Source organism: Falco cherrug, chromosome 3 (genome assembly GCF_023634085.1).
Source record: "Falco cherrug isolate bFalChe1 chromosome 3, bFalChe1.pri, whole genome shotgun sequence".
Lineage (NCBI taxonomy): Eukaryota > Metazoa > Chordata > Aves > Falconiformes > Falconidae > Falco > Falco cherrug.
The window spans coordinates 30355576-30381650 of NC_073699.1; the positions used below are offsets into that span (position 1 = coordinate 30355576).

The 26075-nt window shown below is 43.0% G+C and overlaps 2 protein-coding genes across 2 annotated transcripts; one reads left to right on the forward strand and one right to left on the reverse strand.

Moving 5' to 3' along the window:
• The first annotated feature begins 24 nt into the window (after nucleotides 1-24).
• On the forward strand, nucleotides 25-8785 carry RIDA (reactive intermediate imine deaminase A homolog). Its single transcript, XM_005445382.4, has 6 exons — nucleotides 25-166; nucleotides 4249-4354; nucleotides 4909-4963; nucleotides 5807-5875; nucleotides 7494-7549; nucleotides 7982-8785. The coding sequence occupies exons 1-6, from the start codon at nucleotides 102-104 to the stop codon at nucleotides 8042-8044; spliced, it is 414 nt and encodes a 137-aa protein (XP_005445439.1). The 5' UTR covers nucleotides 25-101; the 3' UTR covers nucleotides 8045-8785.
• Nucleotides 8786-8879: 94 nt separating this feature from the next.
• On the reverse strand, nucleotides 8880-24282 carry ERICH5 (glutamate rich 5). Its single transcript, XM_055705454.1, has 4 exons — nucleotides 23940-24282; nucleotides 19783-20196; nucleotides 17731-17844; nucleotides 8880-15021 (listed from the first exon to the last, which is right to left on the reverse strand). Exons 1-4 carry the CDS (start codon nucleotides 24019-24021, stop codon nucleotides 14999-15001), a joined length of 633 nt encoding a protein of 210 aa, XP_055561429.1. The 5' UTR covers nucleotides 24022-24282; the 3' UTR covers nucleotides 8880-14998.
• Nucleotides 24283-26075: the final 1793 nt, after the last annotated feature.

Here is a 26075-nt window from a genome sequence, read left to right on the forward strand (position 1 = left end):
CGGGGCGCTGCGGCACCAGTGGGCGGGGCGGAGCAGAGCAGGCGGGCAGGGGCAGGCGGGCGGCTCGCTGAGGAGAGGGCAGGAGGGGGCTGTCGGCAGTTATGGCCTCGCTCGTGAAGAAAATAATCAGCACTGCTAAGGCTCCCCCTGCGTTGGGTCCATACAGGTATGCCTTAGCGAGACGGAGGTCTCTGGGAAGGAGCAGGAGCGAGCGGGAGCAGGTTTTGCCCGTCGGCAGGGGCCTGGGGCGGTGGTCTGCCAGGCAGCCCTGAGGGCTGTGGTGGGGGTGGGCTCCTCCATCAGGCACCGGACTCCCCTCCGGTAACCCCCCAGGGACACCTGGGGTCCTACAGCACGGACGGGTCTGCAAGGCTGGCGGCGATTTAGGCGCAGTTTTAAAATGTCTCTCAAAAAGCCAGTTTGGGAAAATAATTCTGAAATCAGTGGTAAGCAGGGGTTTAAAATGTGAATGTTGACTCTGGAGGTGATGGGAAGTGAAGGTGGAGCCCAAACCAGGATGCGCTTTGGCTGCTGGAGTATTCGCTGCCTGGGAATTGCAAATCTCTTATTCTGAATGTGACTTCCAGCAGGTTATAGGTGCTTTTCAGTCTAAAAACTTAACTGCTGTAAAACATGTAATATGTTGCTCACTGTTTTCACAAGTAAGTTGTTGCAATGGCTCTGAATGTAATTTTAAAAAGAAGTGCTCCCATTTTTAATTGGAGAAAGGTTTCGCTTTGCTATTTGGGTGTGAAAAAATACTCAATAACTATAGTAGACCCTTGTAGCTAAGGTACTGAGGGATTTTTACCAAGGCATTTTCTAAGAATTTTTAATTCTGCATTTGGGCTTTGTTTTCCCAATACAAGCACAGATTCCTTTGGTCTAAACTTTTTCCCCTGTAGCATCTTAGTGCCTTCCAGGTACGGTTTTGTCTCTGTTACTTTGTAACTGAGCTTTCTGCTCTTCAAACTGTGTGTCCTTTACGGGAATTACAAAGATGGAGAAATACAAAGTGTCGAAGCAGAGCCCTGACATGAAGGTTAACTTCTGTAAACAAAACTGTTGCTGGGGGCAGCCAGGGGCCTGGCTTGGCTTGTAGTGAGAAGAACATCTAGGATACGGGAAGGTGATGCTTTAGCTGTGCACACACAAACCACTGGCTTAGCCTTCAACATAGCTCTCCACTTCTGTTGGGGATTAACTGCACTCCAACATTTTGTGCTTAGTAGTTCTTAATGAAATACTGCTTGTTAAGCAGCCTTTTAATTGTATGATGGGTCTAACTTCAGTACGTTGATCAATAACTTAGTTTATTGGTTTCAGTAAACTTGTCAAAGTCCAGTGAGCAGAAGTTGCACAAGAACTGCTACATCTCTGCTGTGGAGTCTGAACATAGTAACAGAGGAATGTGGGCTTAATAGAGAATGAGGAATTGGGATGTATGGGCTGCCTTCCTGGTTCTGCTACAACCCTTCAGTATGCTTTTTTGGTGACCTATTTTTACTGTATTTTTGTATTTCCTTTACTGCATCCAGTTTCCTAAACCTTGAGATAGGTAGGTGTATATATAAAAAGATATGTGTGAGTGTGTATGTGTATATGTATATCTCATTAATGTTAATGGAGCCAAGATACTGTTGTGTCAACAATCATCTATGTAAAAAAGATCAGATCATCTTTGCAGTACATGTCTTTAAAGAGCATGCTTCTCAACACCATCTCTCTGCTGGATAACATTCTTCTAATGTCGTAATGTCTGTCCAGTTATGCACTTGGGTATACTGAAACCTGAATGACTCTAGGCACACCAGATTTCTGCTGAATCAGGGATTAATGAGTAGCTACAATTGACTGTAGTTATAGGATACATTTGCAGTTGAAGTATGATTGGGTGTTGTGTAGTTGAAGTTTCTCTGAGCTTCGCTCATGCATTTGACTCCTGTAAAATTATACCCTTTAGTTGGTAAATTGTTAATAGTCTCAGTGAATGGAAGATTCCACCAGTAAGCTTGTCAAGAGAAGGAACTTGAGGGGCAAAGAAAGGGACCCAATAAGACTGCTACAGATGTTGATCTGGCATTGGTATGAGAAGGCTTCAGCTTGTTGGTGTTTTTTCCTAATTATTCACTATTTAGGATGCTCCAAAGTCTTTGTTGGGATAAATGATTTGTTGTTTCATTTGCTTTATAATAACCAATACGAGACTTTTTTAGAGAGCTCATGCCTTCTTGTTGCATGGTTTTCTGTGCTTCAAACAGAAACAGAAGTTTGTGGTCTGAGGGCCTGTGCCTCAAACAAAGCAAGACATGGTAGGAAAGAAAATAAAATGAGGGAAGCATATGTGTTTGGTTCATACATGTATTTTCTATCAACAAGACTGCATCAGCTAGAAAACTACTTCATTCATTCAAACATTTCCTATGAGGACAGGCTGAGAGAGTTGGGGTTGTTCAGCCTGGAGAAGAGAAGGCTCTGGGGAGACCTTATTAGTGGCCTTCCAGTACCTGAAGGGGCCTAAGGGAAGCTGGGGAGGGGCTTTTTACAGGGACATGTAGTGACAGGAGAAGGGGTAATGGCTTTAAACTAAAAGAGGGTAGATTTAGATTAGATGTTGGGAAGAAATCCTGTATGGTGAGGGTGGCGAGGCACTGGCACAGGTTGCCCAGAGCAGCTGTGGATGCCCAATCCCTGGAAGTGCTCAGGTCCAGGTTGGATGGGGCTTTGAGCAGCCTGGTCTGGTGGAAGGTGTCCCTGCCTATGGCGGGGTGTGTGTGGAACTAGGTGATCTTTAAGGACCCTTCCAACCCAAACCATTCTATGACTCACTAGTTTTTCTTCTTTAAATGGTGTAGTTTTGTGATGTACTCTGGTTTCATTAGTTGATAATAGAGAAAATAATCACCACATAAGATATTTTACCATAGCAATTTAGTTACTGGCTATTTTTTCCCCTTGTGAAATTACAGGAGAATTTAGGACAGGGGTAAAAGAAAAGATGGGAGTGATGGCACTCTTCAGATTGCCTAACTGTAATCTTTTTATTGAGTCCCCAAATTAGGTTGGTCCAATGTGAAGTCAATGGATTGAGACAATCCAACTGAGTCAATCCAATTAAGAGAGAAGATATAATAAAAATATTCTCTGGAAGAGTCCCCTTTCTTTCCCCACTGGCATTAAAGGGAAGCTAACCTCTTAATTTAGATGCTTCAGGGAGGTGCCTAACCCTACTTTGTGTAACTTGAGACACTGCTGAATTGTCAAAACTATGTGTTTTCTTGTACAGTGGGAAGAGATAAAAAAGCCAGTGTTGACACACCACTAACACTTTCAAAAGAGTCTTTTCCTAATTTCTCTGTGAAATATTTTTAATTACCAGCTGAAGAGAAGTAAACTATGTCCCTTGTGTAATGTTTGCTAGGTAGTTTAAATCTTTGTTTTAATCTTTTAATCTCTTCGTGGTAATTAAAGACATTAATAATTGCCAACTCTACTTCAGCAAAAACACACCTGACATTTATTTAAAAATGTTTTGCAAATAGCTTGAAATCTTCAATCTTCTGAATTAACCCACCCAACAGGTCACTCAGGTTATTTGGTGAGAGGAAAGTGATTGTTCTGGGAATGGAGTGATCTAGAAGTTGTGCTGACTGGCCAAATTCATGACTCTGGAGGAATACTGCCAGAGAATTAGTGTGCAGGGCTTCAACTTACAGCTGTAACTCACTATCATGGTGCTTGTTTGAGAAGAAAAATGTTCAATTTTCTAATCGGCATTCTTTTGATTTTTCTTTCTCCACTTCCCCCCACCCCGTTCTGCAGCTGAGATGTAGGTGAAAGGTATTGTCTACCTGTCAAACTAGGGTGGGATATATATCTGGGCAGGTCCAAAAATTGTGGAAAATTGTGTTTATTTACTCTGCCTCCCCTCTGCTTTATGCAGTGTGGAAGCTGTGTAGCTCAGTTTAGTGTTGTGCTGCTGTGCTCATACCCTGTGCCTTTGCAAGAATCAGGGTTTATTTCCTCAAAACCAGAGCTATGCACTTCCATAGGTGGTCTAATCCCAGCTCTCCCAAAAGCATACACAGATTGAATGTGTGGTTGTGCGTACAGACTTGTGCATGGAAAACCTCAGTCCTCTGTCTTTCTGAGATGTTATAAACTACTGAAGAATATGTGAAATGTGCCTTCAGATAGTTAAATGTTTTGATGGGGAAACATTAAACCTAAAATGTCACTTGTTTTCAGCCAAGCAGTCCTAGTAGACCGAACAATGTACATTGCAGGACAGATTGGTATAGAACCTTCCACTGGGCAGCTTGTCTCTGGAGGGGCAAAGGAAGAAGCTAAGCAGGTAAGAAGTCTTCTAGCAATAAACTTGTAAGGGAGTTAGCATGTGTGTAGTCAAACACGGACTCATGAGAAACTGAAGACACCTAGAGATCACATTTCACACCCTCTAAAATAAGGGAAAAGCAGGAGGAAGTCCTTCCATTCTAACCCTGTAATTTTCCACCTAAAGAACTTGGAGGGCAGGGGAGGAATCTGTATTTCATGTATGAAAGAATCAATGTTTATAAGAAAGGTTAAGACCTCAGCAATAACCCTGGCTTGAGTCAGGGAAAGATTTTGTTCCCTTAGTAGCAAAAAGGTGATGTGACGTAATAGGGTGAGATGGAGCTGCATCATGCATTTACATCTAATGAATGGATGCTTTAATATTTGTGTTTATTAGAAGTTCCCTTTTATTAATTTCTGATTTTGCTTACTCACTGAGGACTGTTGATGATTTGCTGGGTGAACTTACAGTATAACGTGGATGCAGCCAAATTAAAACTATATATTTACATACTTACCTAAATACAACCAAGCTGATAGTTAAAAGATTTTTGCCTTGTTTTTCATTAGGCTCTAAAAAACATGGGAGAAATCCTGAGAGCTGCAGGCTGTGATTATGGCAATGGTAAGTGCTGCTGTGATGGTGGCAAACAAATGGTTGGTTTTACCTGGATTAAAAAAAAAATGCAGTGGGCTTAAAAAACAAAAAGGCTGTTTGCTAAACATTCAGTTGTTATCAATAGCTGGAAGAAACAAAAGGAATCATGAGTCTGGGTTACAAAATACAAGAATAAGTCAGAATGCAAGTCTTTTTGGTGGGTATCAATGGAACACTGCTTTTCACCGGAAGTTTCTGCCCACAGTGCTAATATTTTAACTCTAACTGGGGAAGCTCAGATATAGACAGAGCTGCAAATGACTACAGGCATTTTAAGCAGCCTAGGCTTTGCTCCAGGTACAAGCAGGTTTGTATCTATGGTGCTAATATTCTAGGAGCTTTCAATACTTTTTGGGGGGAAGGACTCTTAACAGTGGAGCCAAATCAGGCTTGGGCAGTCATGGGTAAAAAATTTAGTATAGACTGTATTTTCAGACCTGTTATGGACTCTTCTGGCAGCAGATATTATATAATATAGTTTATTGCCAACAGTTGGCTTACAACAGCTTTTTTAATTGACCTGCTTATCAGTTCTATGCCTCTTGGAAGAACTGGGCTTAGAATGAAATTTAAAATGGATATTTTCAGAGCTGGTCAGGAATGTCTAATTCCTTAAAGTTTTATTAAATAGTAGCTGTTCGGATTTTTTTAGGTGGTAACTCTAATAGTCAACATCTGTTTGCAAAACTTTTCAAAATATTTAGAATACTTGAGAGAAATTTATGAAATAAAAGCAAGAAATGCACTGAAGATTTCAACTTCTGTATACAAGTCAGAGGTCTAAAATAACGGCAGTTGTGTAATTTCTAGTTGTGAAGACTACGGTTTTGATGGCAGACATGAAGGATTTCAATGATATTAATGATATTTACAAACAATGTAAGTAGATCTTTTTTGTTTCTGTTTTACTAGTATGGCTTGTGGAACAAATTATATTCACATTAGGCAAAGTGTTTTAATGACTCAGATTGTGTAGTTCCAGAATCTTCGAGATTCCAGTTGAAATTTAATAGTAAAAAAACCCCAAACACCCTAATTTGCAAGCATCAGATCAAGCACAGCCTACTTTCCAGTGGATTTGTGTCCTACCATTCCACTAACTCACTGTCATGTGAAGATCAGCTCCTGCCATCCCTGCAGGTTGATCTTCCATGCCTCTTTACCTTGACAGATGCTGTTATCCCTATGTAGTTCCACCATAGGCAGCCTTCAAATGCTTATTTTCAGATTTTGTATCTCCATTTCTTTAAAGTCTCTTTGGATCTTTTTATACAATACCATACACTTTTTATACAAGGATGAGCCACACTGCTCCACTTAAGGGAAAAACAAACAAAAAAAAATGCTTGGTCAGCAAAACTGGATGTAGACTGAAATAGGTCATTCCAGTAAGCCATATTCTGCAGAAGCATTTGGGAGAGTATGCACATAAGTTCCTTATTTACATGGCTTTGGTTTTTAATTAGATAGCAACATCTGGTTTTGAATGAAGTGTTATTGATGAGCTATCAACACGCTTTTCTGCATGTCAAAGTGTGTGTTTAAGCAGGGTAAAAACAGACCAGCTGGATACTTAAGTTACTTGTTGCCTCCTGCTTGTAGTTCAAGACAGCAGTTGCTGTTCTTTGTGAGCTATTATCCTGCCTTGTCAGTGCAGGACACGGAAAGTTACCGTTTCTGAGCTTAGTGTTAACTCTCACTGGTAAAACTTCAATTTAATTACACAAATTCCTTGGAAGTGTTCAAAGTCAGGTTGGACGGGGCTCTAAGCAGCCTGATCTAGTGAAAGATGTTCTTGCCCATGGCAGGGGGCTGAGTTGGACTAGATAATCTTTAAAGGTCCCTTCCAACTTGAACTATTCTATGAGTCTATGAATTCAGCTCTTGCACCTTTACCCTTCTCCCCCCCGCCTTTATTTTGCTGTCCTGGCCCATGTCCCTTGACCCATTGTTTTAATATCCTTGAGCGCCAGGCCTAACTGGGAATGGAGGAATAGGTCAAGGGACTATTTTTCCTATGCCTGCCTTTGATATGAGTAGTGTTGGCCCCCTGTTGACTTTAAGCAGATCTGGCATCTTTGCTCATGACTTGGCAGGGGCCTGTTTCTCCCTCTTGCTCTTTGTGTGAAAGAGCACTCTCCCATTCCCTGGTGTTTGCAACTGGATGATCACCATTCTGATTTAATCGTTCTTTTTCGGCCAAGTTGGTGTTGAGGCCATGCAGTGTCAGCAGACTGCAGGTTATCACTGGCCATTAGAATCACAGCTGTAGCTGGCTTCTTGATGATGAATGGTAGCTTGCTGAGATGTTGGAGCAGTCAGTGACCAAAAAAACCTAAACCAGCAATGGGGAAATGATAGCTGGCACCAAAGACTATTTGTCCTGTAGCCTTGAACCTGAAACTGTTCCAATGACTACATTTTATACAGATTACTTTGAACTGTGTTTTATCAAGCAAAATTAAGTGATTGGTGGATGTTTCTGCTTAAATTACAGTTTTCAAGACAAACTTCCCAGCCAGAGCAGCCTATCAGGTTGCTGCTTTGCCGAAAGTAAGTGTCACTTTTCCGCCTACAAAAAGTTTTCTGAAATTCCTTACTTCTGAAGCATTCTGACAGCTTTTCTTATTATGGAATAGCTTCAATTGCAACTATTTGAAAGAAGACTCTGAAGTATTTAGTTTTTTCTAAGTATACAAGTCTTATTTCCACACATTATAAGATATCTCAATATGAGAGAGAGATTTCTTGATGGTGAAAGATGGCTACAACGCTAGAAATCAGGGGCTATGATACTTAAGTAAAGTGAATTTTCACTATTACTTAGTTCTAGCACTAATTTAGCAATGTTATCAGAAGTATAATCTCCCTCAAATGTCACTCTGTTCATACAAGATTGTATTATACATTCAGTTGCTTTGTAAAAAAAAAAAAAAAAAAAAAGATATTAAACTCCTAATATGTTTCCTCATTGTTTTCTCACAGGGTGCCCGAGTTGAGATTGAAGCTATTGCCATTCAGGGACCCCTCCAAGATGCTTCAGCCTGACTATAAATAGAGACTGACTATCCTATGACAGCCATTTTAGATGTAATACTTCTCCCTGACATCTGTCTGTTCCTACAATTGACTATCAGCAGTTAGGTACAGTTGCAATCAGTAAACTTACTGAGGAAAGGTGCTTGCTTCTGGATTGTGGCCTTGGATTCTCTAAAATATGAGCTTACAGTGAATTCTCTGCTGGAAGACCCTGAAACCTCCTGCTAAAATCAGCTGAGCCCGATTGCAGGACAGGGCCCTTAGTTTGTGCTGGTGACTGGATATTAGGTATTAAAGTACACACTTGGGTGAATGTATGACAGCTATACTGTGGGTGATCTGGATATGGAAAAATAATGATTTGTAATAGTAAGCTTTTCATAACAATTTTCCCATTTCTTTCATTTTTTCTCATATAAGACAGAACACTTGAATTGCATAGTGTGCATCTTCGCTTTGGTGTTTTGGGGAATTTTGTTGTATTTGTTTCTGAACTGTGTTAAACTTTACAGAATAGATTCCTGTTGGGACTCACATTTTTTTCATATGGAAGCAATTGCTTAAGAAAGTTAATACTAATTTCAGAAAGAAGAAAATTATGCTATTCTGAAGTAAAGCGCTAACTTTATTAATCAGCTGTAAATGAGTAACCTGTAACCTTTTTCATAGCAATTCAACTTTGACTGTTTTGATTTTTAAAAAAATATATATCCCATTTAATAAGAATAAATTATGATTGCATCTCTAAAACTGTGCTTGTCTGTTCTGGGAACAAACTTTTCCTGATTATGCTTCTATACTCCATTACAAAAAAGTCCGCATCTTGTTTATTCAATAGAAATAATTCAAACCATAAGAATAGGTTTATTATCTATCTCCTAATAGCTAAGGATAAAAATAATCTTCCAAGATAGGAAGCTTTCAGCTACCATGACATTATAGTTCTTGACATTTTTCTCTCTACTATTAAGGACAGAAGCATCCGCTTGATGGGGTGATTAAGCAATATTGAGAAGTCAGACAGACTGGTGATGCTAGTAAATTATTCCATCCCTCTGCATTTATCTTCTAACCAAGTTGAAATGGATATCGTGGTTTTAAGGATCTGGTTTGAAAGTCTGCTATCTCATGTTGGAGTTGATTCCCTGTCTTCTCCACAGCCATATGATTAAGCACACTATTAGTTTATTCGGGGGAAAGGAGCAGAAATTCTTCTCTGTTGTAGTCTGTTCACCTCAGCGTCTTGCTCTGTTCTGTGAAGATGGCCATCCAGTTAAATATGGGATGCTATTGTCACTGTATCTTCACTTTCTTTGTGTAGGGAGTAAAAACAGCTAAATGCAGCAGCTTGAAGAATGTACTGTTTCAGTGGCAGAAACGTGTACTTTGTTTATCAAAGGTACCGTGAGACGGAATCCTGTAGGCTGCTCATCCCAGAGGCTGGCTGCTGCTGTTTGTATGCCAGGGTGCCATGACTGAGGTGCTTCAGCAGCTATTTCTAATCCCATCCTGTGTGACCAAACCCACTCAATTTTGGTAAGCCACAAAAGCAGCAGTATAGCAAGAAGAGGGCATAGCGCTGGTTTGCCGCAGGTCAATTCACAGTACTGTGGGTTCAGCTGTCTAACAACTGAAATCCAAACTGAAGTTGTCCTGTGGGTATCATTTGTCTTCTGTGTATAATGCCTACTGATGCTCATGTCTCATACTCCTAATCAGTTAATGATTTTCATATGGTAAGCATGCAAGACAAACCCAATCTGGCAACACTGTTGCTGTCCACCTTTGCATGGCATGTGCAGATACTGCCTTGTCTGAAAATCCCCCTGCGTTCAATACCACAGCCACGTGGTGTGAATCATCTCCATCCTTAGATAAACTCTAAGTGTCCCACTTGTGGTTTCTTACCTTCCTGCTTGTCAGCTATGCTTTCCAGCTCTCATTACTTTTCAGTTGCACTATTGCAGTAACTATATTTTGTATTTTTCATGCATTCCTGGTATCACTTCAGCATACGCCAGAAGGGCAGTTGGAAAGCTGTGAGAACAGTCAGCCCGATTTTACCCCTTCTAGATGTGATGTGAAGTGGCCATTTCTCCTGCTTTTTACTAAGCTTGTAAATTATATCTTTACAGAAGAGAAGATTCATAATGAAGTTGTCACAGCAAGTATGTAGAGATGTATGGATTTTTTTACAGCACTATCTTGCTTTCTGTTGACAAAATGGAGATGATATTTTTATTAGAAGCATGATAATTCTTTTGGTATTTCAGACTGAACTTCCAAGCAACAGCCTTTGAAAAGCACCTGACTTTCCTGCATAGAAACTTCTTATACATAAACTTTGTTAGTTTTGGCTTCTGCTTTTGTTCTCTCTCTTTGGCTATAATATTCATGTCTTTTATTCTCTACAGCTCTGACTCAAGAAGCGATCCCACTGAAGAGAAAGCATAATCAGACTTGTTAGGAAGGAGCTAGTACTAACATGAATATAACTTTCTAGGAAACGCAGATCAAATGTTGCTTCACTTTGTCAGTTACAACTAATTAAGAATAATGTAATTAAACAGAGTTACATTTGAAGGTTCCTAGTTTCTTCGTGTTTCTCAGTTACAGCTTTGTTCACGTATAATTACTTTGTTGGAATATATTTCACTTATTTGTAGCAGACTTAGTTAAAGTTCACCCTCAGCAGATGTCAATAGGGTTGAACATGAGCTAAGCTCAGCCTTGTATATTCGCTGTGACTATACCCCTTCCTACCGCCGCGTTATTTCCCCCTGCCTTACTTGTGCTGTGCGGCCTCTTTGCCAACTTTGCGCCTAACACTAGATGGCGGGTTTGGTATTTTTTTTCTGTGTGTGCGCTGACTTGTCCGTTTGCTGATACAACTTTTTTATAGAGCTCCCTCGGGTGACTTTACTGCTACAAAGGGGTGTGAATACACCGTTGCCATCCGCAGTAAGGTACAGTCTGAGACTGAAAGATAAGTGAAACACCTGGGGGAGAAAAAAAAGCATGCTGGATGCAGCTAACAAGATGAAATACATTACTACCATTTAAATTGTTTCTATCAGTAAGTAGGCGCCATTCTGCAAAAAGTCAGGAATTAAAATCCACTTTTAGCTCTATGATTCTTTAGCTTTTAGCTGGAGACCAGCTTCACAGTTTCTTGAATGGCTCAGGTCTAAATATGTATTGTTCAGATACAGTCTCAAAATTGTATTGTCCAGACACAAGCGTCAAAAATACTAGAATAACTGAAATAAACTCTCTTGTTTACAGCTTTAAACATATCAGCTCTCAATATAAACAATCAGTCTTCCATAAAGATGTTTAAAACTTTTATTTTTTAAGCAGAGTTATATTACTTGATTCTGTTCTTTAAAACAATAAGGCTAAGCCCTTTAATTCTCCAATATAAAAAGCAAGTCTCATGGCTATCTCTTAGGTTTTAGTTCAGCAAGTATACAAACAGTAAGTCCTGGTTTAACTAGAGGTAAGTTAAACTTCACTTTTATTCATCTGCTAGACTGAGCTTCTAGCATGCAAAATATGAAGTTGTAATTCAGCTTGTGGCATTCCAGTCGCACCATTTAAAATTTGTTTCAATCACATGTAATATAAAAAAAAAAAACCCACAACAACAAAACAGGCCCTCTATTTCTATGAAAGTCAAGAAATACTTAAATTTGCATGTTCTACCAGGTGTTTCTTTTAGTAGTTTTCTTTCTTCTTCAAATGATTACATTATCTACACATTAAGCAGTGCAAAAATGAAGTTCAGTACCTAGTTTTAATGAAACTTTGTCCTCTGTTAAAGAACATAACCAAACTCAAACTGTCCTAATCTCCTGCTACAAGCACCTTGCTCCTGCTGCAGCTTTTACCTGAAAGCAGTTTCTTATTGAGTGAAAGAGCCAACACTAGCCAGCTGGATTGCTGATTATCTTCTGGGATCCTAGCACAGTGTGCATGTGTGTCTGCACAGAGCTGACAGGGTGCAAATTTAGCCTTTTCTAGGGCTGTTTCTTGGTAATTGAAGCAAAATTCCAACCAGAACTTTCTTGTTAGCTTGGAAATTAAGTTTGTTCCTTCAAGTGGCCTGCCCAGCGCTCCCTGCGGCACGAAATGATTACTTCTACCTTGGATGAAGTTAAGGGCTGAAGATTGTCTAGCTTTTGATAAACATTTTTGGAGATTGTTTTGTATTTTGATTATGGGTTGAAAAAAAAAAAAGCTAAGGTATATTGCCATATCTCTGGAGGCATATCTTGTAAACACAGACATTGGAGCATATCCTCCTCTCAGCTTCTATTGTGAGAAACATTTTTGATCCACAGACCAATTTCTGCCTTTGGCAACGTCTGTGATGTCTGGGGTTTGCAGAGGCAAATAACTGCATGTATTTTGGCTCTTTATGCATAGTGCATGCTTTGGTAGCTTACAGACCATGCACACTAGACCCCAGTGTGCTCCTGAAGGTAAGGAAGTTCAGTGTACATCTAGCAGCCATGTTTGGATCTTAGGTTTTAACATTCCATGTTTAACTCATCGTCAAGCATATTTCATCTTTTAGAAAGAAAAGGAAAAATACCTTTCATCTGTTGTTGTAATTACAGAATATGTAAGGACTGATGGTAACTGAGAAGAGCTGATACTGTTGAGTCGTTGACTAGCTGAGATTGCTCTTGTTACCATTAGCATTGCTTAATGACCTGAAAAAGTTGAATGGTGAGGTAAGAACGTATATTGTCATCTGTCTTGTAAAAACAGCGGTAAAAAGAGTGACTGAGGTGAGCAGGTTATCTTGATTCCCTTGTATCTTCGTATTTTATTTCCAAATGCAGCCTCCTCTGTTGCTGCTAATGCTACTGACCTCTGTCACAAAACTCCTCTTGGTTTATTTATGCTTTTAAAACATTTAATATAACTAGTCAAACTTCAACTCATGATCTAACACACAACTTGCAAGTAGTCAGCATGGCTCTCCCGCTGATTTAATCTCCTGTGTTTGGGAGCAGGGCTGTGCTGGCACAGGTGCTGGTGACAGAACCAAATTCCCAGCTCGCAGGAGGAAACCAGCCATGACATGCAGCTGAAGGTGGAAGTTCTTGGTGTGTCCTGGGCCATGGATGTATGCCCAGCCCAGTCCTGTATCACCCCAGGGAGTCCTCATCCTGCTCAGTAACCATTCCCCCACTCCTCAGCTCTCCAAAGTGCATGGTATGTCTCTCATGGCTTTTTGTCATGCAACAGTTTAGGTAGGTGGACAAAAAGTTTGTCTACTTCTGTTTGAATTTTTAATTCCCACTTTCATGTCAATAGCTTTTTCATAGAACTAGCTGCTTGTTTTTACTAGCCTTCTACAACAGAGAAGTTAAAATAAATAAAAAACTCCGCAACATCCAAACTCTGCAATATCCACCTAGCAAAAAATCCCTAAAAAAAAAAAAAAGAAGTAAGTATGCATTTTGGTTCTAAAAGTTTATGGTGTTGTCTAAAAAAATTGATGTGAAATGAAGCTGACAAGTTTGTAAAAGCAGAAACCCTTCAGTTTAGCAATACAGCCAAGGAATATCAGCTTATACAAAAGGCTGATAGGCCAAGGATATCAACTAGATTATTTAATACAAACAAAATTCAGCTGGAGTCAGATGTGCACATGCAGCACAAAATCTAGCTCTTAGAGGGGATTGGTATGATTTGCTAATGACAGTAAAAATTGAGTCCTTTTGTACAATAAAGCTAATAAAACAGCAACACATGCTTGCCCTTTTTAGATAACTGACCTTTTCTCCATGTTCTACTTCCTTATGCCAGAGAATCCTGTAAACACGGTCCCCAGTAATATATAATATACAGTCCCTTTGCAACATTTACCATCAGAACAAATTTCTACTCTCTGTCTGATCATCACACCAATTATATTCAGGGCCCATTCTCACAGGAAGTGTTGGAAAGCTTTCCCATTCCGCTTCACCTCCAAAATGATTATTCAGCATTTTGGAAAATAACCCAGACAGTCCCTGACAGCATACTTCTCCTGGAGGACAGCACTCCAGGGAAATATAATAGATGACCTCTCCTTTGGGAACAGGCTTATATGTGTCTCTGGTTAGAGATCTAGTTTAGAAGACACAAATGCGTATGAGAAGCTGCACAGCTAAAGACAGGTTATTAATCACTGTCGTTGTTAACAGCTGTGAAGTTCTCTTTATATTTTGTGTGCTAGAATTTATAAGACTAAAACATCCTACTTACATTTTAAAATGCCCTCTTCTCCCTGTTTTTGCAGAAGTCATCATATATATTGAACTTCTAGCCTTTAAATACATTTATGTTTAAAAATGGAGAGTGAGCAGCAGACACCCACTTGGGTCCTGGACACTGTACCCTGTATATCTTACATTTTCTGGAAAACTAACCTCTGCAGTTAGTTACAGCTCGGTAAATGGGCACTTCCATCTTCCAGTCCTCTATGTGCTATACACTTCAATAGGTCCATACACTGGTGGTCCAGGCACTCAGAGAAATTACCTGCATACTACCATTAAAAAAAAAGAAAAAGAAAGAAAAGAAAAAAGCTACACTGTATTTTTATCCTGTGTAATGCTGGTTGGAGATTTCAAAGGTTTGAGTTAGTTATCTGAACCTGGGAAAAGTCCTAATTGAAAACTGAATGGTTATACAGCCGCTGGAAAGCTATCCCACTGTGCTAGCCGTGTACAGAAGGCACTCTGGCAGGGAGGTGAAAGTTCATGTGTTTCAAACACTTGAAGCCGTGGCAGCTTGACTCCAAAAAATATGTATAAAACTTTTCCTGGTGCCTCCCATTCATGTCTGTAGCTTGTGGCTCAATCCATAAAAGCATTTCTATTTTCCCAGTCCAATAAAATTTAAAAATATTCATGTGGACAGAAGAGAAGGCCCGCGAAGAGGGTGTTCGTAGAGATACAACTTCTATTCTTTGTTATTAGCTGTCTCTGAAACACACAGAAAAAAATAATGTAACAATTAATTGAGGGTACAACTTGATAGTCACCACGCCTTACAGGAATTCTAAGTGAAAGTTCCCTGGAAGCATCACAGGATGAAGGGGGTATCTGCTTTTCTCCCGATCTTTAAGAATGTTCTGTGTGGACCTGGAACAACCACAAGCAGCCACTGGCTCTGCTTCCTCTTTCCCTATCCCGTTCATATGCAGCCCCCGAAACTACATGTGCTGGCCATCAGCAGCTGAGAAGGTATGTGTCTTGCTGGCTTCCTTGGTAGGTAGAAGATGGTGCCCAAGGGGATGACTGGCAGAAACCATAGTGTCAGAGCATCCCACCCCAAATTACTTCTCTCTTAGGCAGAAGACCCTGCAAAGATAGGTTGGGAACATGAGAATGTGGGACTTCCTTGTAGCGAAGTCCCATGTGGTGGTATTTCACAAGGCTGGGTAGGGAACACAGGCAAGGAGGGAATTTTGCATGGGAATGCAGGTGACAGGTGAGAGACATCCAACTGCAGTGATTCTGTGACGTGTCTGACAGTTAATGCGCATGAACATTGGTAATATAGTGTGAAAAAAAATTCCCTTTACTGGCTTTGAATTCAACACACCCAGTATGTCACTGCAGCACTCCCTGTTCAGAGCTGACCTTGGCTACCTTTAAAACGGTATTTATCTTGCACTAGCGTCAGCTCATATCTTCTTAGTCGTACCCTCTCGGAGGTGAGGCTCTGAATGTTTTTGATGTCTCAAAGTAAGAATTTTTCCATTCCCTTTAGCGATCTTGCTTCCCTGCCCAGAATCTTGTTTTGGTTCTTCAATATCCTTTCAAGATGGAAGAATTGCTGCCTTACACAACAACATCCCTGATTTAAACGGTCACTGCTCCATTCTTAACATTGTTTGCTCTTCTTGCCCACAGCTGTTCTCTGAGCCGTCTACATCGGCACACTCCTATCATCTGAAACGCATTACAGACATAGAAGCAGGGCTGCTCTTTCTGCTTCCTTACAAAACCGTTGGGGAGGATATTGTCAAGGCAGGTAAATGCAGAAAGTAAGTATTTCAATAAAGCTGTCATCATCACATGATGAAACCTCTTACTCTTCAGAACAGGATGCTCTTCTTTGAGGTTTCCCAGAAACAAGGTAAGTGCTTTGCTGAACTCACAGCACAGCTAATTCTTTGCAAAAGCAAAGGGGCAACACATTAAAAACAAGTTGAGTGAATAAACTTTCTCAGACTTCATAGGCAAAGCTATATGGCATAAATTTACAGATCTTGCAAGAGAAGAGTTGCCAACAGCCAACAATACCTTGGCTTCACAGGCTAGCTTAAAAAGTAACAATATAAAGGTGATCATTGTTAAATGAATGAATTAAAGGGAGGTGAGTGCTTTTTTTTTGCCTTTTTTTTTTTTTTGATCACTACTTCTCTCATTCTGCCTGAGTAATCACAAGGTCATGAAGGTACATATGCCTTGATCAAACTGTTTGACGCGCACCCTACTGCTCTTCCAGGCTGCACTGTTCATGCTGCAAACCATTTTCCTTAATCCTGTAGCACAGGTGAAACATGCTGGCTTGCTGCTGTCAGCTCAAAGACCAGAGCATACAATAGCACTGGGAAGGAACCAAAAGGCCTCTCATCCCAGGTGCAAGAGGTTCATCTGGAAGTCATGACAAGTGCTTGTGTAAGCTACCTCCCACCCTTCCTGATGTAGCTCTCCTCTTCTGAATTACAGAAATACCAGCCCAGAGAGATTTTGAGCATGGTTATCTAGGCCAGTGGTTAGGAGGGAGGGGAGCGGGGAAAAGCAGTTGCAGTAACTTCACTGGGGGAAGGGAGGAGGTGTCAGCATCGCCTGCTCATCCATACTTTTCCACATTCCAGCAATACCACAGGGTAACCCCTATCTTCTGTGGCAAACCCCTATCTTCTGCAGCATAGAAATACTTCATGTGATGGACTCAAAATAAATGATGTAGGATTCTCAGTGAATGTGGAGGAAGAAGAAATAACTTTTGCAGAAAGACTGTGATGACAGAATTGTGAGCATAATTTCCAAGTCTGCTAGAGGGACAATCCTATCCCCTTGAATTCTCTTCACTGGTGTGATGATTTTGCAAAAGCACTTTATTTGGCCAGTGATTTTTCCTTCCTACCATGTGACAGCATTTGCTGCGCAATGTGCTTTCAACACAGCACTATACTGCTGATTTCAGCTGATAAGGAAAATGATCTAAAATATGTGTGTGTGTGTGTGTGTCTACAGGGATCTAAGATGACTGACCGGCATGGAATGGAAATCACAAAGCAGTATTAAGGCATTAGCTCATAACAACAAGCCCCTGCAAATAATAACCAGCAGAGTCATGTTTTTAACATAGGTTTTTTATTTTCCAAGACTGCGTGTTACAGTCTAGCATCTCCCCCAAAGAGGGATAATTTATCACCAGTAAGACTCATGTATTATATAAAGACAACCCATGTAAAAAGCATGACTTTCAATAGATTGCTTCCAAAAATATCTCTTAATGTAAACAAAAATATTTATGACTCTCTTTCTCATGTTAAAATGCAGAAAGCAGCTGTACACCAGCAGGAGGTTGACAAGATATGCTCATTAAGGACAGCACAGTCTTTTCTGTCTCCTAAACAATAACCCATGCAGTCCTTCCCTCCTCTGTCAACATACCTATCTCTGTCGATTCTGTGCTATTCACAGCTGCTCCTGTTTCTTCTTTTGTTTCAGGCCCTCCACTTACTATCTCAGTGAGCAGCTCAGTTTCCACCTGTTCTCCCGTCTCACCTGGGAACAGTAACCACGGAGATCAAATTAGGATCCACTGAGAAAAGCACCAAGTGCCCCGGCTCCTTTCTGTAAACCTGATTTTGCATTGTCAGCCCTCCAATGCCCCCTACCAAGGTACCCCCGAATGAATCCATAGGGAACAAACAGGATGATCCCAATCACTTCCCATCGTCCAGCTACATGTATTCCTTGTGCCCATAAAGTTCTCCTCCTGATGCTTTCACAAAATCTCCTTGACGCTCTATTCAATACACAACATGAATACTATTTCTGTTCAAATTATTTTTCCTGGATCTTATTTTATATATACACAGTTTTATTTGCAATTGAAACAAAACAGAAATAGAAAACATGGTAACGTGCCAGTCTGGCTAAAACTGTGCTTTTCCTGGGAAGCTGCTGCCTAATAAATTTACTCATACAGCTACTGAAGAATAAAGGAAAGCAAAACAAATGCTAAGAATCATATGCACCACAGCACAAAAATGGAAGGTCCCCTCCACCATTTGCCTCATGGAAATGAAACAGGAACAAAACTCTTTTTCCCCAAAGCCTTGTTCACTTGCCCTGCAAGCAGCATGAACCCTTTGGTGGTCAAAGCTCCGTAACTGATCTTCAGGCAAATGGTCAGCGTGTTTCCATGGGTGTGCGGTTGTACCACAGCATTCAGGGCACACTGTTCTGCCTCCAGCACTATGCCTCAAAGCTTAGAAATTGTGATTATTGAAACTGGAGTTTCCAGCTGAGCAGAACTACATGTTTTACAGGCGAGCACCCCAGTCATTTACTGCTTACATAAAACAAGACCTTATTCCGAACGACAGATGCTCATTTTATGTAGAGAAAACCTTGAAACTCTTTTGTGAAGAGACATGGGAGAGGCTAAGCCAACCACCACACTCAGCTACTGGGATGCAGAGTCAGATTTATACAGCCAGTTCAGAGGCACACAGTGAAGCCACAGGGTTAGTGGCAGTGCACGTAACTGGCTCTGGGCTTCACACAGACCAGTCCTTCCGCATCTTACACCTCTTCAGGGCAAGCGTGGAGTGAGGAGGCTGCCGATACCAAGTTTCCTTGTGGAGAAATACTTCTCGTGTGCTTCACCTGCTTATTCCCTGAAGAAATGCTCCCCCAGGAAGTATCTGATTCCACACCAAGCTGCTTTGTACCATTTAGGAGAAACCTGGTTCCTCCTGTTAAGTGTTCACCTGCACATGTAGCCCATGAGAGACACATCCTCTGGGCACTAACCCGAAGATAAGCACAGCCTGCAATCTCTGGGAACGAGCACACATCCTGCTAAAGGTCCCTCTCACAGCACGTGGAAATACCTGCCGTCCCAGACACCACTGCTTCCTCATGTAGCCTTCCTCCTCAGCCAGTCATCTTCAAAATTTTTGGAAAGCCCAGCCCCATGTCCCTCCAGCACTGCTTCTATTCTGCTTGTGTAGTAGCCAAGCTTCTAGGACAGACTGGATATGCAAGGGCGCATCAAAGAGAGGCTTTCTCTTCTACATTCAGGCATGCACCTTCCAAGTTCATATGCATAGGGACAGTTGCTTTACAATTAATTCACGTAACTAAGTAGTAGAGCCTTTGGTCTTTGCAAATACTAAGGAATGTGTCTAAGCTACACAGAAAAACATTTTAAATGAGGGGTATAGTGAGGCATTTTACCTACTAGAGAACTAAAAGGACATGAAATAGCGAAGATAATGACTGGAAATGCTGATTAAATTTATTACAGCTTGGACTGTTGAGCCTGAGGCTTCCCCAGCCATGTGCTTCTATGCCCCACATTGTACAGACTCCCTGGACCAAATTCTGACTCCAGAAGCTCATACGAGGCTCTCAGTGAAGTCAAAAGGATCCATGCACAACTCCCTGGAGGCAGAATTTGGTCTTCTGCATTTACGAAAGCACAAATATTACCCTCAGCGAGGTGGTCCTCTTCAGTAATATGTACTTTCTCGATGATTTCCCCTATGGAGCTGTCACTGCCCTCTGCCAGCCCACTGGCCTCTGCCGGTGCTGGTGCCCCAGTGTCTTCTCTTGGTGCTGGAGGTGAAGAACCATCGCTCTCCTCTTGCCACGCAGATGGCAGCTCAGAGCTCTCCTCCGCTTCTGCAGGCAGGGGCTCAGTGCCCTCCGGCTCCTCCCTTTTACTGACTGAATCAATCTTCCCCTCTACGGCCAGAATCACAGATCCAGCCTCCTCTCCCGGCAGATGCTCGCCTGGGTTTGTCTCCTCAGAGGCAAGACTCACATGCTCCACTGGGTCCAACTGTGTTTGGTCAGCTATGGTTTCATGATCGTCTGCAGTCGGGGTGTTTTCACCTGATGATCCTTTCAGTTATGATAGGGCAAGGAAAGAAAAAAAGAGAATTACAGGTAATTGGTGAGGGGGCATGTAAGCTAGATGAGAACTAGACCCACAGGGGGGCTGCACAAGCACTGTCAGTCAAAGAGCTCCCACCTGGCTATGGACAACACTTCTTCACAGGTCTGTAGAGGATGGTGCTGCTCTTACACAAAAAGAAAAGTTTTGGCTTGATGCACATCATGTATTTTTATATGAAGAAAGCTGACCTGTTTACAGGTCAATGTCCTATTACATTTTGCCTTACAGGCCTGAAGTGTGCAGGAGGTTTGCTGGTGACAGGACACTGTGCAAGAAAGCACCTTTTCCTGCCCCAAACCAAGCACAGGATCAACGTGCCCAAGGGAGCTGCTGCTCTGGGCTGCACGTGGGAGACTTCTGGTGGTGCTGCCAGGTGGGCTGAATGAAAAACACTGAGAAGAACTTCCTCATCCCAGAGAGTGAGCAGTGCTCATTTCTTAAAACAAAACCCAGTTTGTCTGTCCTTTTAAATACTAAACAACCATTCATATTACACTTTGTCTAATAAAACATTCGACAACAGGAAGACTAAACAAATTAAAACTTCCACTACTTTCATCCTTCACCAACTTACTGGTTAAATAAAGCGATGGGCCATTTTGGCAGATAAGGTTTATGAATAAAGAAGTGGCAAAATTACTCTGACAGGTATTTAAGGATAACAGTTGAAGAGTCAAAATGAGCTATATCTACCTATCAGACTAAGTTAATCACTTTCTGATTAAATTCAGTTTGACAAGAGCTTGTATTTAACCTACTCCGAAGGAATGTCAGCATGAAAACCCTGGGAATTCATGTACAAAATCTGTTTACATAATAATTACAAACCTGGAAAAATTGTGTTTTTGAAGAAAATGATGATTGCAGTGTCAAAGCCAGTGAGCAGAACTATATGATACTTCATACACACATAGCTGAACAGCAAAAAATCCCACAAAACCAACCATCCTGTCCTTAAAACAGGCCCTTGAATACTGCTGCACTTAAGATAACTTCACAGTTCTTTTGAGGCATTCAAGCAAAGCACCTCCAGCAAGCATCACCCGGTCAGCGTGTGCCCACAGACCTGGGGAAGGACAGTTAAGCCAGAAGAAAAGCAAGAGCAGGGAATCTGGAATGTCAAGACAGACAGAAAGCTTTGACTATGGGACACGTAAAATCTCATTTTTTCAGGGAACTGTAAAGCTGTCCATGGTCCAACTGACCCCTCCACATTCAGAGAGGTATAGCTCAGCTACGCGCCTCAGACCACAGACCCACCCAGGGCGGCACACTGCCTCCGACAGCTGCCAAGGGGCAGTGGAAAGGGCAGAGGGACCCAGGGTTTCAGGCTGTCCATGGACATCGCTCTGTGAACCTGCCTAAGCCCCTTTTCAATCCATCTGCACTCTTAGGCTCCACCATGACCAGTGGCAATGAGGTCTACAGCCAACTTACACCCTTGGTAAAACACATTATGGCTGGTTTTAAGCCTGCTGCTAGTCATTTCATCAAGTGACATAGTTCTTAGGTTACAAGAAACAGCAAATATATTTCCCTGCTTACCTTCTCTACATCTTTATCACACTGTGCCTTCCAGGCACACCTTTTCCTAACCCGGAGCTCAACATGAAACAGCTACCAAATCAGATAACTGCAAGCAAGTCTTAAACTTAAGCTACTCTAAGTAGTGATTAAAAAAACCAACTGTGTATGCTCAGAGACCAGACACTTGATCTTTTCACACTTTTATTTTTTACCCCTTTAGACACTTCTCATGCCTTCACCTTGCCTGGTACCAGGTGAACAGGGAGCATTTAAGACCTACAGACAGAAATAAATGAGCCATGAAAACTAGCATGTTACACAGTTTTCAACTGGTATTACCAGTAAAAGAAACAATTCAAACCCATTATTACTAGGAATCTCCTGCCTTTCCTATAAACATTGGCCCTGTAACTGCCAGCTAGCCTCTCTTCATCGAGATGTTTTCTAGAGATTGGGTTATAAAATACCGCCACGCAACGCGAGAGCCACACCACTGGGAGCCCTGGAAGCATTCCTCTGCTCTCATCTGAAATGCAAAGAATTCTCTAATACGGAAAAAATAAATCTGCCCAGTAATCTGTTCAATACCTTTATTCCCAAGAAGAATGAACATCATGTGGCAGTCAACATTCCTAAGATGCCTTCTAGTTCTATTTCATTTTTTAAATTACAGGTTTTATTTTCCCTGCTGTAGACAATTTCAGCTGGAGAAATAATGACAAGCACAGTGAATTTAAGTGGACCATAGCTACAGTATTTTTTGCTTTGCCTTCTTTCTTTCCTTGTGGAAAAGACTCACATTTTTGCGAGTTACTCATCAATGGAAGGAAATTAAATACCTTTTTTCCCCTGTTAACACATTCAGAGAAGTTTCTTTCAAATTACCCTCTCATTATACTAAATTAGAAACTAACTAACATGTCTGGCCAGTAACTACCCAGTTAACGGAGATCTTTCAGCTGTAGTTACAAACCACTTTATCATTACCATGACATTAGTTTATGTATTTAGTACATTTCATAACCTATCCTAACATGGACAGAATTCCTAAAATGCTCAGAATAAATTACTTCAGTTGTTTCCCTGAGCTCTTCAGTGCTCCTGTGCAAACCTCTTTCAGCAGAGGATGGGAAGGCAGAGGAATTCGGTACACGGACCAGGTGAACAAGGCAGCAAGTACAGTATAAAGAGATTTCTGCTGGTGTTTTCAGTGGGGCTCCTCGGTTTGCAGCAATATGCTGGCTTCACTGCCACATAGAGAACGCCCACCCATGCAACCTGCCATCATCTCTGCGGTCACAAACCACACCACCGCCAGACAACACACGGAAACTAAACCCATACAGAAAGCACAGATGCTGCAGCCAGAGTAACAGCAACAGATGACACTTGTAACTCAAGAATACAGGAAAGAAATGTAGCACAATGAAATACAAACAACTTTTCTGTATTTAACTTCAACATCTATCTTTCTGGAAAGGCCACTATCTGTACCTGCAGCCTCAGGCTCTTCAAAGTGTTTCCAAACCTCCCTTCGAGCCAAGAGCTAAATACCACCAATATGGAAACAAAGTTTCATTGAACTTCCACTGAAGAGCAAGGATATTCTTATGAAACATCCTACAAATCCAAATGCCTTGCACCCACAACACCCAAAATTAATCCTCTATGACTTGAGCCAAACTGCAGTCACAGGAGCACTGCGGGTGCTGCAGCCTGGGCTGGGGTTGTAAGCAAAAGGATCGCTGGGTCTGCTATTGCTAGTTCGCGCTTTTTTTTTTTAATTATTTTTTTTCGGAGCGGGGAACAAGGTATTATATAAAAGCAGCAGCCGCACGACCTGTCTGTAAAATACAATTTGAAAAAAAAAAAGAAAGTCTGCGGAGAGGCGCGGAAGCGACCAGCCCAGCCCTGCGCAAGCGGCAGCGGGTTGCGGGGCCACCGCCGACGCGGCGCAGCTCCCCCGACGGCGCGGGCACAGCGCAGAGCCGGGAGAAACCTGCCGGCCCCGGCCCCCCGCCGGGTTTGCGCGGACGCGGGGACGGGCCCCCCGCTGCTCCCCGCAATGCGCCCTCCTCCGCCAGCCCCGCGGGCAGCCCCCCGCCCGACCGCCCGCCCCGGCCCGCCCCGGCCCGGCCCGGCCCGGCCCGGCTCGGCTCACCCCGCGGCGGCGGCCCGGCGGCCGCGGCGGCTCCGGGGGGCGGCTCCGGGGCGCGGCTGCGGGCGCTGCTGGAGCAGCCCATGGCGGGGCGCGGCGGCCGGCGCTGCAGCCGCTGCCCGACTGGCCGGCCCGGGGCGGGGTGAGGAGGGGCCGGAGCTGCCGCCGAGCGGCGGAGCCGGGGGGGCGCAGGGGTGGGCCTGGCGATGGGGACCGACGCCCCCCCGCCGGCGGGGGACAGCCGTCCGGGCGCGCCGCTGTGCCGCGTGCGGAGCCGCAAGGTCTGCGGTGGCCGCGCGTTAACCTGTTGCGTGTGCCCGTCGGGAAAACCCACGAGCAAACATCCAGCCAGGTCAGCGTGGCGCAGGGGGAGAGCCAGCGGGCGGGAGGGTCCAGGCGCGCGGCAGGGGTATCAGGCGGGTTTGGAGCCAGGCTGATGTGTGAGGGTCCACGGAGGTGGCTGTGTTGTGAACCCGCGGCCGAGGCTGCGGGCTTCCTGCGGGGAACTGCAGAGGAGCAGCAGGTCTGGGCTACCTGCACGTAGGGCCTGCCTGGTACCTGTAGGCATTTGTAGTGTCCCAGGGGTGTGTGCCTGTCCCCACATGGGGCGGGGGGCTCAGCCCCGTTACTGGCCCTCCCTGCAAATGGCAACAGCAGCAGATACACCGGTGGGACTGGGATGGTGAGACCCTGGGGTCACAGCAGCTGGGAGGCCAGAAGATATCCCTGGGTTGCAGAGTCCTCTGGAGTCAGCAGTCACCGGTAACATGCTTACCGTTGGCCTTAAAGGTAAAATCCAGATAACAGGATTTTTTATATTTGCGTATAGTCAAATCAGCAGATGTCCAGAGAAGTCCAGGTAGCTTAGAAACTTTCCAAAGGGTAGGAGTGAAGAATGTTGCCATACATTTGCTTGCATAAACAGGTCCAGTGCATTTTATTTATTGCACGCAAGACATGTTTCATTATGTCCTTCACATTTAGAGCAATCACCCATTCTTCTAAACAAACATTTTTTATCCATCCAGAAACTTACCCAAATTGTGTTGCCTTTGGACAATTGTCCAGGGTTTGTTGATGTCCTGCAGCCAAGGTGGAGCAGTAGCAATAAGTCCAGCCAAGGCTGCAGGACATACGGAAATCCTGGATATGCTGTATACCGTATGGTATGTGTGCTATCACTGTAGCACAAGCATCAAGCTCTGGTACACCTGGAAAAGACTGATACAGATAGGTATGTACTGTATGGATGCAAGGTGACCCTGGAGCCGTCAGACTCACTGTGTGCGCAGCGCTCACCGGGTGCACCCGTGTCACTGGGGAATCAGCTGGCAAACATACACCACATTAAGCCTAAACACATTAACATCTTCCTCGGCTCGAATTCATTTGTAGGACACTTTAAAAATAGTAGAAAAAAACATAGGCTGTGTAGGTTTCACTGTGGCTATATTTAAGATTTCTACCAGACACTAGACAGTGAAATGCTGGTAAATTTAGCATTAGCAAAGCATGCTGCTTTGCACAAAAGCACGAGTGCAATAAAGAGCTTAGCAACTTAATTTCAGAAATATGTTCATGCTGCTGGCGTGAAATCCTGACAGTGCTGTGGGTGGCATCTGGGTTGGCTCCCTCCACAGCACCTGTGGGGTCCCTGCACAGCACAGATGTGGGTACCTCTGTGTCAGAGGTGGATGTGTGTGTGAAGACACCCCGGCATCCACCTGCTGCCTACCAACTGGGATGGGCTCCGCTGCCACAGGTCAGAAAGCAGAAGCATCTGTGCTTGCGTAGGAGTCTTGACAGCGGAGCAAGCTGCCTGCAGACAGCATGTATGCAAGGGAGGGATGGCAAACACAACTGATATCCCACCTTTCTTCTGTGATGTCCTTTCAAAGAGCAAAGCAAGGAGGCCAGGCCACCAGGACAGACTCATTGAACGTTGGGCACTGAAGAAAATAGAAAAGGAAAGCTACATTCAGTTTTTCCTCTTGCCTGCAGAGCTTTGTACCTGCTTCCCTCCGTGTCCTAACCAAAGGGTAAGTTGTGCAGAGTGCACCTACCATCCGTCTTCCTGAAACAGCGGAGAAAGGAATTTAAGATTTATGAGGCCAGAGAGGGAACATGTGTGGGCATGCA